The following is a 16,820-nucleotide window of genomic DNA, read 5'->3' as shown; positions in this document are numbered from 1 at the left end:
ATCATAGAACAGAAAGGTAGTGTTGACTGAAAGTTAATATTTTAAAGGTGTTAAAAATCCAAACATCTATTTCTGACACAAAATAAAAGACGTTACATGTTTCTTATATTTGGTATTTTTGAAAGGAACAACACTGCAGATTACATTAGATGAAATCTAAGAACGTTTCACAACCACTCTCCTAAACCTCTCGCTATGACAGAAAAACATTCTCTATAGAGGCTGAGCTAATCTTAAAAAAAACCCACATCCTCGTTTTGGATGGTCGATATTGACCAGTGGATTAGACATCTCTGTTTATTTTTATTCACCGATGATGTGCACACAGTGTGAAAGATACACAAGAGAAATCTTAAAACAGAAGCCACTAAATCCAGTGTCCCTCCTGATCCCATAGAGTTTTGTGCAGGCTCAGAAAGGGCTCCTTCACTGTTCTGATGGCAATTTTAAAAGGCCTTAGCGGGAGCATTTAGCACATGTGGACACTGTCAATGGGCTGGTGGGCGTATTCACTGAGCTAGAGCATCCTGATAATATTGTCTTCAGCTCCCATCAAACATAAAGGACGGGGTAAAAGCTGGCACAAACTGAATGCGGACCTGGGATCTGATTCAGAGGTAAAAACCGGTTTAAGTACGGCATGGTAAATGCTTCATGTCACTCTTCCTTCCCTCCTCTCCTCGGCTGGGCTTTATAGACAAACCTGTTGTTGTTGTTGTTGTCCTCATTGACAGTGGTGGAAACGCTGATCAGATTTGTCTGAGACTATCAGGATTGGCTTGGATGTTTTCTCTCTCCCTCCTCTTGCCCACACTATAGCGTGCGATTTCAGGAGTGCTTGCAGTGCCTTCTAAGAGGAAATGAGGAATTAGTGATGGTAAGAGGAAGCCAGGAGCTTATTTTCCTTTCCTCCCTCTCTCTCCCTCTTTTTTTCATTCACCCTTTGCTTTGTGTGTCGGGGTTTTGGATTTAGTCAGTTCGGCTGGAGATGTCTGGGATATACAGGCAAGTGGAAAAGAGTTGAGGTCCACAGTCTTTGTGCAGCTTTTACACCAAATGAGATAAGAACGTAAGGAGGTCTCCACTTTTAATCTGTTGTCTTTCATTTGAGTTCTTCAGGATGCTCAAATGACCAAGAACTGAGTCATTGTGTGTACGTCTCTTTGTGGGCACTACTTTAAAATAACAAAAAGTAAACAGTGCATTTATTACAAGCACTTTTTTTCCACCACAAAAGCCTCTACAGCAAATCCCCCAGCATCACAAACCTCCCAGTTACTGTACATACAAACATGAGCCCGTCTTCATGCCGGCACTTCACACACATGCACTCAAACATGCACGCAAATGTCTATTTATGCAGGTCATATTTCTTACAGTAAATGAATAATGTGAAATATCCTCAATATCCATAATCTGTAATATTATGCCATAAATTTGTGTCCTGAGTCAGACACTACTACCCATCATCTCACAGGTGCACACCAAACGCAGATTATCAGGGGAGGTGGGAGGGATACACATGATTTATGTGTTAAAACAAGTCCCCTGCGTTTTCCATTACAACTAATAAAGGAATAAAATATTTCCACCCGGTGATGGATGAAGTGGCACAAACCTCACTGTCAGTTCATTTTTTAAGCAAACCCACCGTTCTCTGGGTAAATAAGAATGTATATGTTTGCCATCGACTGCTAACCACTAACACTTTTTGGTTCATGGAAGATTCCCTTAATAACATCCCCGTGATTGATGGCGGCCTCGCTGCATCGGATATTCAGTAACTGTCAGCTCGGAGAATACAACGGCAATCTCACCTTCTCCTCCGCCCTGTGTTTGATGCAGACCATCTTTATCACTGCAACATCTCCTTTTAGGCAATTTGCAGAGTTGGACGGGTATGAATGGCAGTTACGATGGCTCTTAAAGAACACAGGAATGAGTTGAAGGAGGATTTTAGTCTAGGATGTAGATTAAGTTGCTCCCTGAGGGCTCCTGTCCTGTTTGTTACCCTCCGTGTGTCTGTTTGTCATTGGCTTCATCTACGTGCACTCCGCCTCCTGTATAATCTGCAACTGTGTCTACATATGTGTGCATACGTTAGTGTGTGCCTGCAGGCTTGAGTTAAACTGTGAGTGTCTTGGTGCTTTCTATGTGGCTGTAGATCTTACCTGCAGCCTGTGAGGTGGTCCCGTCCATGGTTCTGGTATTCCGACTGATCGCACTGCCAGGACCCGGCAGCCACGTCAGCTCTGTACTGGCATGGGGGGCGTTTCCTGTTTGTGGACCGAGTCTAAGTCACGTCCAAGGCAGGTGTGTCTGAACAGATAAAGTTAGCACCTAACACTGAAACAAACAATGACTAACAGAATCCTTCAAATAGTCTCTAAATCATGGATTTGTTTTTAAAATGAGCATCAGCTGTTTTATGTCATTGACCCACACAGGTTCAAGACTCCTCTACTCAGGGGGGAGCCAAACACACAACTGGACAGGTTTAGAGTAATTGAAGCCCTCATGTCCTCAGATCTAGATCACTGGCTGTGCAACCTGTACTTTCAGGTGTGTTGTTGTGTGTGCTATTGGGGAACATGTGCATGTGTTACTTTTCAAACTTCTCGTCCTTCTTTTTGTGAATAATATATTTAGAATGGTGTGCAGGTAGAACTTATGGCTCTGAGGGGGAAATCACGCATGTGCATCTTTCACCCTACTCTGGTTCCCCCTAATAATTTTGTGGGCAGGATGTTGGATCTGCTCAGATGAGGGTTAGATTTTGGGATTTTCTGTGATAAACAGCTTTAACAATTGGAAATTGGCCCCAGAGAGTAAACAAGAGCCACATCTAAACCATGTGATTCCGGATGCATTTGAGCTGATGCATTGATTAGATTAGTAAACATCTTAATTGAATTAAAAAGCCAGAACAAAGCTCTCTGTCTGGGGTTTGTGTCTTTATTTGTCCCTTCCACTCTGACATGCTGTTTGTATTACTACATTATCATTACGACAGCTGCTTTGAAGTAAACAGCTATTTTCTTGCACTTATTACGGAAGTACACCATGTTTGGACGTATGATATTTAATCTAGTCTCATTTTAATCTTAATTGAATTATTTTTTTCCATAATGGCACACTATGAAAAATACTAATAGTTGGTTATGTCTGCAGTTTAATCACTTACACCTGTAGTGTAATTACATTGACATGCTGTTTTCCCACAAACAGCGGTGATGCAATGGAATTATGTGAATAATAACTGCAGATAAAATTAGCGTGGAGCGGTTATATTAATATTCACTGAGCCCATGTGTAAGACATGTTCAACACCTTCATTTGGTTTGTTGTTTTCCAGATAAAGAGGCTACCATCTGGGGGTCAAGAGCACTGCATCGCCTTATCCATACCCACCTCTAACCCCCACCCAGAGGTCCAGCATGATCAATCCCAATGCCATCTTCCACCTCAGCCCCAACCTCTGTCACAAACCCAGCTCCGCCCCCAGTTCATCCATCCCCAGTCCCAGTTAAACCCCCAGCAGCTGCACGCGGGCCCCAGCAGCCGAGCAGGAGAGCCTGCTGTGGTACACTCTCACCGGGGGTCTCCTCTCCACCTGTCAGCTGACTCTGCTTGCTCTTCCTCATCTCTGCCAGGTAGGGGTCCAATGTTAAAACCCCCGACTATGCCACAGTGGGGAGAAAATGTCACCCTAATGTCACCAGTGCTGGGATGGGAAGACTGGCAGGCCTCACTTACAGCACTTCTCCTCTGAGGTGAATGTGCTGGAGGGGAGGGTTGGGTGGGCCAGGCTTGACTGACAGCATCAAACAAAGGATGTTTTCTCAGGTAGATTATGTAAAAATCCCACAGATACACTGTAGCATTAGTGTTTGTTCAAGCAAATGTTTGACAGGCTCCAATGATACTGACAGATGCAGCAGATTGACTTGTAACAAATTAAGATTGAGCTTTTTGATTATATTACCACTACTTTAGTAAGTAAACAAAACCTGTTCCTGTACGTTGAAATGATAGAGAGCTCTCTACAAACTGAGACGAATCTGAATTCAGCGTTACATCAGGATGAAGATCTTTAAAGCAATAGACATATTTATTTTAATCATCTTGGGGATGTTCTCTGTGTGGCACTTCTGTGTTCCCCCTTTTCGTGTTACTTTTCCCCCAGGTGATCTGGTTCTCTCCTACTGTCCAAAGATACACAGGTCACGTTGACTGGAGGCTCACATTCCTGGTTGTCAATATGAATGTGTTTCCATGTTTAGTCATGTGGTAATCTGGTGGTCTGTTGCTTTGCTTGAAGAGTGTGCTGGAATAAGCTCCAAAGCATCCTGAAGGTTTAAGTGGGTATATCAGACGCTGTGGGTGGGAATCACCAGGTGACTCATAGGATAGGATACGACAGGATATGATGCAATATGGTATGGTATGCAACAGTGTGATACGGCACGATACTAGATGAAATACCAGACGCTACAATACGATATGAAACAATGCAATATGACATGACACGGCACGACAAAACACAATACAATACAAACAAAACGACATGAAATGAAACGATACGAGATGAAACGATATGATACAAGATGATATGAAACAATATGACATGACAAGACATGAGACTAAACAACATGAGACTAAACAACATGAGACTAAACAACATGAGACTAAACAACATGAGACTAAACAACATGAGATGAGACAACATGAGACTAAACAACATGAGACTAAACAACATGAGATGAGACAATACGAAACCAAACGATACAAGACAAAACAATGCAAAATTATACCATACGATAGGATACAAGACGAAACAATATGATATGAGATGAAAAGATACATTACAAAACGATACGAAACAACATGATACAACACGATACGACATGACACAGCAAGGCAGTAGATGAAACAACCATAGACTGTATAAAATATGGACGTAGTATCTGTGATGTCACCCATCTGTTCCTGAGAGCTGTTTTGAGGCCAATCGGCGGCGGCAGCCATATTGGTAATGCGGAACTCAAGCAGGCAGAGTGTGACTTAAAGGGGTGGAGTTTGAGCCTCTTAGCCAACAGCTATGTGTTCCTGTCCGGGATTCAAGTCAGTCATGTCTAGGGATGGGTACCTTTCACATTTGAACCGATACGGTACCGATACCCGGTACCTGGGAATCGGTACCGGTACTCAACGATACCAATTTTCGGTACTTCTGTGTGTTTATGTGGTAATAAATGTTCATTTAAAAATAAAATCTCAAATTTGTTTAATTTAACATATTCATTTAATTTGACATGAATGAACAGAAACAGGATTATATAGGTGATTAGATATATTAGCTGACACGTGCTCGTGGGTTCTAATTGCTCTTTGGGGAGTTTATCAATTAACATGTGAACGTCTGCGGACGGGAAAAAGTCCGTTCTCCGTCTCTTTATAATAACAGGACACATAACTTACTTGTAGGGCATTCACGCACACAGGAACAGTTATAAACAGGGCAGGTAGTCTGAGCGAGAGAGTTCGTCTCAACCATAGTCTGTATAAAATAAACTTAATCCTCCTGCAGTTCTGCCTCGTGGTGAGTGCGCGCGCCCGTCAGCTGCAGGCTCTGTTTGGCGCGCTCCCGCGCAGATGTGCAGAGCAGAGAGCAGAGACGTCCACCCGATCAGTCTCGAACTTTATTACTGGGCGAAAGTATGGAATATCGCCTCCTCTTCCTCTCCTTCACAGTCACAAGGATGCGTTCAGGTACCGAAACATAGTACCATTTGATTTGACGTGAGTCGGTACTCGGTAGTACCGACTGAATTCGGTCGGTACCTATAAAAGTACCGAATTCGGTACCCATCCCTAGTCATGTCCTTATTTGGGCAAAAACTCGTTATCTTAATATCTTCTGAACCGTCATGTTAGAAAAAAATTCACCGCCGCACAGTGTGTGCCGATAGAGAGATTAGCTACGTAGAGCCAAGACGTTTTTTGAACCAGGCTGTAAACATGTTTATTAATGCTGCAAAGATTGTGTTTTTCCCATTCATGTCTATGTGGTTTCTGGTGTTTCTGCAGCCAGCCTCAAGTGGATTCTCAATGAACTGCAGTTTATAACACTTCCACATGGGCTTCATATTTTGAGACCGGAGGTTGCCGCTTGGAAACAACACAATACTATGCAATTCAAAACGAAACAATAGAATACAATACCAGACGATACAATACGATACAAAATAATGCGATATGACATAACACAGCACAACAGGACATTAGATGACACCGCATGAGACTAGACCATATGAAGGTGTTGCTGGTCTGAAATCTCATTAATGAATGCTTTGTAAAGCGTATAAAGTCCTCACTTTTGATCAGCTCACAAAACCATGAACAAGCAGCTTATAAGTCCTTTGTGACTACCTTGATTAATCATAATTTGCTATGTAATAAGGTGTTCACTAATCCTTACTAAATGTTAGAATCATAACCTGTAAATGTGTTATAACTGGTTTATAATGACCATAATAGCTCATTTGTATTTGGTGAATCCATCATTTATAAAGTATGAACAAAGAGTTAGTTAACACATTATAGAGAGTCATATTCATGAATAATAAAACATTTATATCTGTGTTTGTACATGATATATAAATGAGTATTAATGTATGAACAATGCTTTACAGATGATGCGTTAAGTATTAATTAATGCTTAAAAGTGTGTAGTTAATATAAAGTGTTACCCAAATATAATATCACATTACAATTACCTATGGTAATCTACTGTATATATAGCAAAACAATTTTATAATGAGACATCACAATGTCTGATTAATGGATGAATATTAAATGTCTCATAAAAGGAATAGTTTAATGTAAAGATTAATGTATTTATTCACATGTTTAAACTTCATAAATTAGATGAATAGAATTGTAGAAAAACTGTTAATGTTTATAAAAAAAAACAACCCAGTTCTTAAAATGCACATTTAAAAAGAAATACAGACTTTAAAACATAAACTTATGTTAACTGTTTGACCTCACCTGCTACAGCTGCAGTCGTCCTTGCTGCACTGTCACTGACTACAACCGTGTCTTTTTCAGTCAGCTTCCATTCCTCCACAGCCTTCAGTGAAACGTCTGCCATGTGAGCACCGCTCTAAACTCTGCAGACTTGAGTCCTCCAGTTTTCCTCTGGTCTCAGCATGAACAGCACAAAAACTGTTCACATGTCTAAATTTCTTTCACCACTTTCCATCACACATTCATGTCTTCTTCTAATATTTTTCTAACAATTAGCTTTAACGTTACACTCATTCATGTCCTGAGCCCCTCTGTGAGGAGTCTTAAAGTACTCGTGCGGTGAGTCAGACTGAGAGGGAACACTTTAGAGATGCTGCACCACATTTTTTCAATTAAATATTGATATGAAGTGATTGTTTATTGATAACTGTATCACATAGGTCAGAAAGATGGTGTATTGATATTTTGTCCCTCATCAGATGAATTATTCTGATGCTCTGGTGGTCTAGGTAAGGTCATACCGTGATTGTAACCACATTGAGAGGTGGCTGAAGACTTCTGTTGATAGTAATTAGGATCCATTTCCTTATTTTAAAAACTACACTACTTTCATGCATCCAAAGTCCCAGCCACTGCCAGGGTTCCGGTTTAGGCTCATTTGGTATTGATCTACTACAAAGAGGACTGGCTAGCTCCTTTGTTATTAATACATCCGCCTTTTTTCCCTCTTCTTTTTTTTTTTTTGCACGCACAGCTCATCTTTATTTAACAGTCCTCAAAAGTTTCTGGGGTGCTCTGCTTTAAACATCACACAGGCTTTTTAATTACAAATGAGTTGTGACAGGTCTGCTGGGTAGCACCCTGGCCCATTTTAAACGTGATGCCGGCTGACAGCTTGGCAGTGTTCTCCCAGCACTGAAACATGTGGAAGAAATTGGTCTTTTACATTTCACAGCTTGTCGCTTCCTCCGCCGACTGACCTGTGACCCCCCACAGAGATCCTAACGCCCACAAGGGAAGTGTCCCCAACGAACTGACTGCCTTTCCAGAGAGGGAGAGAGAGAGAAAGAGGGAGGGAGGTACTCACTATGGGAGATTTATGTTCTACCACACAAGGAAAAAGGTACCAGGTCTGGGCTCACACACAGACATGGACTTCAGCGCACACACTTTCTTGAAGCCAGGTGAGGAGGTTGCTCTGGAAGTGAACCCGATCCGTAAATATCGGATCAAAAGGTGTCCCGCACAACACCTCATCCATGCCGAACCCTAAGCCGACCTGACGTTTGCGCCTCATTTGCATACAGATCTGTTCATTTTGCATTACCTCTGGAGCGAATTATGGCATTCAGATGGGGAGATTACGTCAAGGTTGAAGGGAGCGATTGAACGGACAACTTTAACCCAGCCAAAAATGGAAATCCAATTCAGCGAGGAGAAGAAGAACAAATTATGCCCTGTTCCTGAGTCCTCTGTCAAGTCTGGGGGTTTCAGACATTTCCTTTCCATTTCATGCCTCTCTGTTTCTGATGTGTGCCGTGCAGAGAACGCTTTCTCTGCGCATGTGGCGCCAGGATTTTCCTCATTACCCATTTGTCTCAGAATCAGGACGAGTATATGGAGACCTCTTGTCATTGCGATAACACACACACACACACACACACACAGCAGAGCTTGACAGTGAGACAGGAAGTTTGCATTCCTGAGGCCTTAAGTTAATTAATCCCTGAAGAAAAATCAGGGTGTGCAGCGAGGTGTCTATTACAGAACAAAAGCCTGACATCCCAATTCAAGACAATAACTCTGACAGGTTTCGATCATATTAATCACAAGGTTTCTGTAAGTCTATTGTGTGGGCATTGATGTTTTTGTGTTCTGATTAATTTGCCATTGGACGATCATAATTCAGATTTACCTCGCTTGACTCTTCCAAGCATAATGGGAGAATTCGGCTTTTTAACGTGGATTAGCTGGAGGCACACTGGGTTAAGTGACCTTTCACATTAGCTGAATGATCCAGTTACATTGGGTTTGTTTGAACCCAAATGACTAATTAGATTAGTGTCTTGTTTCATGATCGCCTTTAGTGGATCACTGTTAGCACGCAGATGATCCTGCCACAACTGTATCACCGCTTCCTTTCTCTGGCTTTTTTGTTTTTTTGATATTTTTTATTTTTTACGAATGCATCGTAACATCCATCCCCCTGAGCACACATGGTGATTTCGAGGATTCCTCATCTAATGTCTTCTTTGGAGTGCTGCACTTTCAGGATGTGCTCCCCTCCAGGCCGGTCCCAGTCATCAGTGTTGCAAACCACAATGTTACATCATCCCCTCTCAATCAGTCGCACTCTGCGTCCCGACGATTAATGCAACAATGTCCGGATTCCAAACGGTTGGCTTCAACCTTTGAAGCTTGTTTGCGGGGATACACATGTAAACCCTCACTGTGGGTGTAGTAAACAAGCCTAAAGGACTGCACATGGGGGACAAATACAGACCATATGGGACAAACACACCCAAAGGTGACAATGTTGTGCTTTAAAAGAGCGAGTCCCTCGTTTTCGGTCGATTTGACTTCAGGAACTCTGTGTGGAAGTAAAAAACACCTCCTCTGTTTATGTCTTAAAAAGTACAAAATTAGAAAAAAAGAAAAAGTGGAGTGAAGTGACACCAAATCCTTTCAGTCTCATAGCAACCTTAACACAAATCCTGACATGGACTCAGGGGTAATCCGTGAGTCACTGACCTTCAGTCTCTCTGTAACTTTGGACCAGTCATCAGGCAATTAGGGGCCTAGGTGAGCAAGAACCGCCATCTCAGCCTGGTTGCATCTCACCGCTAACACACTGATGGGGTCTCGACAGAGTTACGGCCCTCAGGCTTTTCTCTTTCCTTGGTCTGTTTTCGTGTGTATGCAGGAGGAGAGCGAGGTGTGCTGCAGATGTGAGGTACACTCATTTTTTATTTCTCTACCCTGGAAAATGTTTGTGCATGTATGCAAGTCTCTACATAAGAATGTGTTTGTTTGCATGCCTTTCTGTGTGTGGGTGTGTCAACGTCGAGTCTGCGTGTATGTGTGTGTGCTGGACTTAACACAGCTCAGAGCGCAGGGGGGGATAACAAGGAGTTTGTTGTTGGCCTTGAGTGCCCGAAGAGGCTGGAGTTGTGGCAACTCCAGCGCTCCGAGTTCACAGACGTAGCCCTCAGCTGTCGAAGCTGTCGATGATGTCGAAGCTGTCGACGCTGCCTCCGCACTCATTCTGGGTCCACAGCGTCTGAGCATTAGCAAGCGGGGCCTGCTGTAATGAATGTGTGTGTGTGTGTGTGTGTGTGTAAGAGTGTGTGTGTGTGTGCATGTGTGGCTGTGCAGTCTAAAAGAGCATCTGAATCCATGGTGGTGCAAGTCTGTGAATACAGGGTTGGTGTTGTTGTTGCTAATAGATTGGGATTGTGTGTGTGTGTGTGTGTGTGTGTGTGTGTGTGCAGAAGCATCTGGCCATGGGCTTCTTTGCACTCTCTCAGACTTTGTGCACAGCAATAGACACACTTTGCAGTAATTATTTGCTCAACTTAGAATATGATGGAAATGAACTTTTCAGACATTTAAACTCGGGTAAAAACAGTCCACTGTGGATGTTTTAGGAAGGGAGAATATTCGCTTGTTTGTTTCCTGGTCTTAAAAACAGACTCCTTCATCTCACACAAACACGTACAATTAATATCACACTCTTGGTGCAATATCATTATTTTTTCATAGCATCTTTTTTATGTAATTTCTTATTGTGTTAAGAAACTCTCACAAAGTCCTGGCGTTGTGTTATGTTTGCACCACTAGACTGATGCACTTATCAGATACCATAAAACACACTAAATTGAGCATGCAGTAATGCAATGTTGTGAAAATGTTGAGAATGTTTGAATTATTATATTTCCAGAACAGGAAGCAAATAACCATTTAACTGTAGGCACTCTAAATGTTTATGGCAGCAAAGCGGTGGTAATTAAAAACTACATCTGTGTTAGGATGAAATCTGATTTCAGACTGTTAAAAATAGCAGTGAGCAGAATCCTCCTGCTATTTCAGTCAATCTCAGCTGCCAGTAGGATTCTTATGTGCCGCCTATATTTAAGTCATTATTACTGGTATATTTAATCCCGCAGCAAGAGAGAAATTATATCATCGCAGAGGTTTCCATATGTATTATATAGATGTGACTGGTTCCACAGGGGGGGAAAAGTTTCACATAGTGAGATTTTTACATGTATCAAGCTAAGGTTTACTTAATTACAACCTCCAGGCAATGCAGGAACCCTTTTTTAAATTCTGTGAATGTTAATATGCTAAATAATGCAGATCTCCGACTCTTCAAGCATGAGACACACATCTGGCGGCTTACCATTTAAATTACAGCAAAAAAAAAAAAAAAGGCAGGCAGAGAGACAGATAGAGGGGAGAGGAAAAATGAGGGGTTAGGATGAAAAAATACTTCAAAAGTAATTTTCCCAAGAAGAGAAGAATGGGGAAATGTATTACAACCAAACTTAATTTCTTTTTCGATTTTTCATCATTTCTAATTGCATGCATTACGGCGTTGAGGCTGGAGAGGTTCAGCTCTGAGATTGTGGGAGACAGGGATGACAGTGCAGAGGGAGCTGCTTTAGTTTAACTCTATAGGAATCAGCCTTTGTTGCTCCAGAACAGCAGACCAGAACCTCTCTGCGACCTGCCTGAGAGAAGAGAAACAAAGCAACATGTGCAGTTTTTAATCAAGGATGCAAATAATTTTTTTTGTTCCATTATAAACAACACACTTATTCTTTCTATGACTTCTTTTAAACTAAAATAGTTCGACTGAATGTATAAGGCATTCTGCATGACTGATTGAGGCCTTTAATTATTATTTCTCAGTCATGCATCCAAGTCACATTCACAAGTTTCATAGTTTAAATTTCCATTTTGCTGATTTTGGTAATCTAACAATATTTTAAACAACTGTATTCTACTAATCATTTGGATTCCTCTAATATAAATATTTCCACGCCACCCTTGAGCCTCATTATGACTGCCAGATGTGGTTTGCAAAAGAAAACAAACATGAACCTTTCTTTCTTTTTCACACTCACTTCACATAACTTTTCTGTTTGGGACGCAGGCAAGAATTCCTCCTCAGGAGCCATTTCTGGAAACACGGGCGAGAAGAGTGATCCATGCCGGGAGAAAGTAGAGGGTGGGATTCACTACAAGGTAACACTGTGATTTAAGGGAAAGTATTCCCACCCTTGAAATGAGCACCCTCTCCGCTCTCCCCTTCCCTTCCTTTCCCGCCCCTCTCTGCACCCCTACACACACCTCCTCGGCTTATTATCTGAGATTTGTCAAAATACATTTCACACTAACAGGTATTTTTCAGCCTTCAAAGCCAGTTTTGATCTGCTTGACAAGCCAAAGCAGCTCAAATTCTGTGAAATCAGCAAAGCCAGCCAGGCCTTCCTTTTTTTTTTCTTCTCCAAGCTGCTCTCAACACGCCTCTTCCTGTGCTACAGAAGACTTAAGCTAAATTAATCAAAGCCTGCATGTTACCTGCCATACTTTGAAGTGGTAATTGTAAAATTACCCTGTGTGCTGATCTGGCATTGCTGCCTCGCGGTCCGCCCCTTCCATTGTGCCTCGGCTGCGGCCTTTTGTTGTTGTGATGTTATTGTTAAGGTAGTTAGAAGCCTATGAACAGAACTCTGTCTGTCACACATGCACAACGTTCACATCCTCCCTTCCTGCTGCTCTCACTCAGCTCCTTCTGCTGATGTACAAGACCTCCATTAATCAGTGACGACCTGTTAAATGAATGAGATTGTTGATATGAGATTTTATTTCTCTGCAGCCTCTGTAGACCAGGTCTTTTCCTTCTCCTCGTGGCCCCTCCTCTAAAACCTTGCTAACTCTGTCAAATGTCGTGGTGTGGAACCCAGTTGTCTAATGATTAAGTGGAGTGATCTCCAACCTGCCCCAGCCTGGGAGCGCTAGGGATCAGATTTCAACCCTTCAACCTGCAGTGCAGCCCTAATTAAAATGAATTTTCTCCAGGCGACCACTTTGCCCACAGGGCAGGAATCCAGCTATATACGGAATCCACTCTTAAGGTATTGCATTAAATTTATTGTTGGGAGACACCGGAGAACATTGCGGTTTATATATCTCCTGCTTTTTTTTCTCTCTGCTTTCTCACCCGCTCCTTTCCACCTTTTTATTGTGATCATCACTCTGGAATCCAAGCTTGCTTTGGCAAAGATTGCCCTATGAAAACGGATGGAGCTTTTATGGGGCCCTGCCCATTTACTACTTCCTGGGCCTAGTTTATCTCGGAGGGAGAAACAGAGCGAGGGAGAAATGGAGGAGAGGAAAAGATGAAAAAAAGAGGAATGGAGAGAGGTAGGGTGAGACAGGGGGAGAAGAAAGAGGGGTTGCTTATTCCAACTGTGGATCTCATTAACATACATCAGCGAGTATTTCACAACTTCAAGCAGGAAGGCACTAAGCCCACCCAAGGGCAACACAGGCAGGGCTGACAGGGCCAGGGAAAGCAAGCCGTTAACATGTTGGCGGCTTAACAAATAATATCTGCTCCCAAGTACCTCGGTGAAATATTTAAAACCCCACTTCCTAACTCCATTTGACTGTGTTTATGACGATGACAGTAAACGACTTGTGTGGAAAAAAACAGTGCCAGCTGCTCAAATATCACATATTTAACACCGCGCTCACTGTACTGCATGTTCCCCAAATGAACTCGCCTTGAATGATGGCGTGCCGTATGCGATTTTGCCGTCGTTCTTGTCTCATGTCAATTGAGGCGCGGTTGAGATATAGGAGAGGCTCCAAAGTGCCACGCACACTGTCACTGTCACCGTGTGCATCCCCCAAGATAAATTCAGAGGCCTGTTTCCTGCTTTGATTACAAATGACATCCGCATGTGTTCCCCCCGATTTCTGCTCCTCACAGAAGAAGCCAATCAAGAAGACAAATAGCTGCGGCCCCAGCATGAGCGGCAGCAGCGCACCGCCACGGCAGGCAGACAAACAGAAGATGCAGAACCTCTCCGCGGAGGAGATGGAGGAGTATACATTCTCCCTACAGTAAGTCTCACCACTCATTATCCCGCCTCAGTCTCTCAACATTCAAACACGGAATAAAAAAGAAAGAGAACCGTGGGTGACGACTGGTTTCTGTGCCTTACAGACAGTGATGTGCACGGCATCAAGCAGACACAGGCTGACAACACCTCACGTACAGAGAGAGATATACAGTAGTCACACGTGTTTCAGGGGAAATCCTCTCTAAATGAGTCTGCAGCTGCAGTAACTTTAATCTTACAGCTCACTTGTAATTTGTCAACATAAACAAGTCGCAGGCGAAGTGATTCGCAGAGCCTCATGGCTTCATCCATCCTGAAAAAGAAGGAATGTGAGTGAACTTTGTGAGAAACTTTCAAATACATCTTTCATTTCATAATTTACATTTTTATTTTGTGCTTCACGAAGTCTCGACTCTTCTGCGTGTGAGGATTCACTGAAATATCAGTGATACTACAAAACATCGCTGCTGAAATTGAACTTTATGATTAACAGTTTTAAGAGAATGCAGTCAGACTAATTTGGTTTTAACAATATTACTTTTTGTACCCAAATCAAACATTGCTCAATCCATTATGTCACCGTGTGCTGTGTTTGTTTCCCTCTCCTCTGCAAGACAAAATGCAACAAAAGGGCTTTGGAAAAAAATGTTTTCCTCCTCACTGTGGCTTACAGCATTTGATTTTAATGAGAAAACTGGGATGAATGAAATATAAACAAAGCAGGAAGCAGTGAATTTCAAAACACCTCGGCCAAATGTGTTGAAAGCAGCGAGGTGCAGCACTGTATGCCCATAGAGCATCAAAATAGGCTAAAAGCAAAATTGCTTATTTCAACAAAAAAGTCACAGGTATTTGTTTTTATTTGAACGTCAAGTAAATTAAGGGGAGGGGATCAGCACACACACTGCTACACTAGGGGGGAGAGAGAGAGGGAGAGAGGGAGAGACAGAAAGAGAGCTCTCCCTGGAGATTTAAAAGTACCCATGTTTCCTCATTTCTGGGAGTTGGTAATTTATAGCTGCTGGTCACATATTAAACAAGATCAGAGACTACTCCCTGACATCTTCTGAACATACTGGGGGAATTCAAATGATTACCAGCGTATCCTGCCAACAAATGACGACACAGGGACTATCTGGAGGGAGAGTGAATACAAAACGAACACAGAAACCCGGGCAGGCTGCGCACAAAGGGACACAATTAAATGGTTTTCACGATTATTCATAGAGCCGCTTTTTTACCTCTGAGCAGTCGCTGGGTTCGGTGAGATGAGACGTTTCTGTCAGTTATAGGTACGGATTGTATTGAGCCGGAGCCCTGGCGGTTCCCTGATGCCCTGTGAAGGTGCTGCTGCTATTGATTTCATCTTTACAAGCACACACATTACAGTATCTCTGAGCTAAAGGCAGCTTTCTCTGCCCTTGCCTAATCAGAGCATTAGAGGGAGGCAGTGCCAGTGTTGGCTTCTAGAATAAAGTTAAAGACACTGAAATCACAGAGTCATAGCCTCACCCGTCTCCCCCACTGTGCTGTTTGACTAACTCTGGGCTCTTCTACATTACCTGAGGATGCAGACCAAAGGGAATGTTTACAGATTCCTTATTTTTGTTACCGTAATGATGTCATCCTCATCTCTTCTGGCATTTTGAGAGCTCCGTGTGTGTGTGTGTGTTAACCTGCATGTGTGCATGTGTGCGTGGGCGTGTGTTTGTGTTTTATATGTGCATCATTTCTTGACTGTCTGTGTACAGTATGTGTGCGCCTGGATCTCTGTGTGTGTGTACATGTATTTTATGTGGGATGATGATTCCTGCTGCAGTGATTGAGGGATATTACTGCCATCTATTGAGCCACAAGAGACTGAGCTCATTGAGATTTTTATAGGGCGTCCCGACACAAATGTGCAAATCAGATGCTCATGCATTATTGAGCAAGCACTTACAGACAGTGAGATTGAGTTTGAGAAGTCTGATAATCCAACAGCATCTCAAACACAACACATGCATTAACAAAACATCACAATTTACACAACTGTATGCTCCAAATGAAATAAATATAACTCTTTTTATATTTTATTTTTAAATGAAGCAGGCCTAATTTAAAACAGATCAATGATATCAACTATACAAATAGTTAAAGAAATATCATGCAGGTTGTGACTGCAGGTGTATTATGAATTTATTTTAAAAACACACAAGAAAAAAAAAATTAAAATATTCTTAAACATATTATATGAATGTGTCTAATGACAGAAATATATAACTCTCAATAAAGTGAGTTATTTTTAACAGTTTTGTAATCATTGCTTCTTGAATTTTTTAAATTTCAGATTATTATTTTGGGCTTCTTACTTTTATTTTGATAGGACACCTTGAGAGACAGGAAATGTGGACAGAGCGAGGGGAGAATGACATCAAATCAAAACAAATCACACCACAACAGGGAATCGATGCTACGACCAGAGCAATGAGAACTGTAGCATCTGAGCATGTTGCTTCTTTAATTTTAAAGTATTATAACTTAATGTATTCAGATGTGCACAACGACTTTGAAATACATCTTTCAGGCTCCAAATAAGAATCTCTACTACTTGAAATTTTGCTCAAAAATTGTAGTTTTAATTAAAAGTGTATGTTTCAATAAGAACCAGCT

General features: G+C 42.0%; 1 protein-coding gene across 1 annotated transcript in view; it reads left to right on the top strand.

The window, feature by feature from the left end:
- LOC117829320 overlaps window positions 1-14,173 on the top strand; it is a 41,015-nt gene extending 26,842 nt beyond the window's left edge. The window contains exons 9-13 of the mRNA XM_034706947.1: window positions 2,165-2,313; window positions 2,448-2,562; window positions 3,356-3,653; window positions 12,191-12,282; window positions 14,036-14,173. Of these exons, the coding sequence (XP_034562838.1) occupies window positions 2,165-2,313; window positions 2,448-2,562; window positions 3,356-3,653; window positions 12,191-12,282; window positions 14,036-14,173 (792 nt within the window). The remainder of the gene's footprint in view (window positions 1-2,164; window positions 2,314-2,447; window positions 2,563-3,355; window positions 3,654-12,190; window positions 12,283-14,035) is intronic.
- The last annotated feature ends 2,647 nt before the right edge of the window (window positions 14,174-16,820 follow it).

This window comes from Notolabrus celidotus, chromosome 17, assembly GCF_009762535.1.
Source record: "Notolabrus celidotus isolate fNotCel1 chromosome 17, fNotCel1.pri, whole genome shotgun sequence".
Classification (NCBI taxonomy): domain Eukaryota; kingdom Metazoa; phylum Chordata; class Actinopteri; order Labriformes; family Labridae; genus Notolabrus; species Notolabrus celidotus.
Note: the sequence above shows the minus strand (reverse complement) of the source record. Positions and strands in the feature narration are given on the sequence as shown.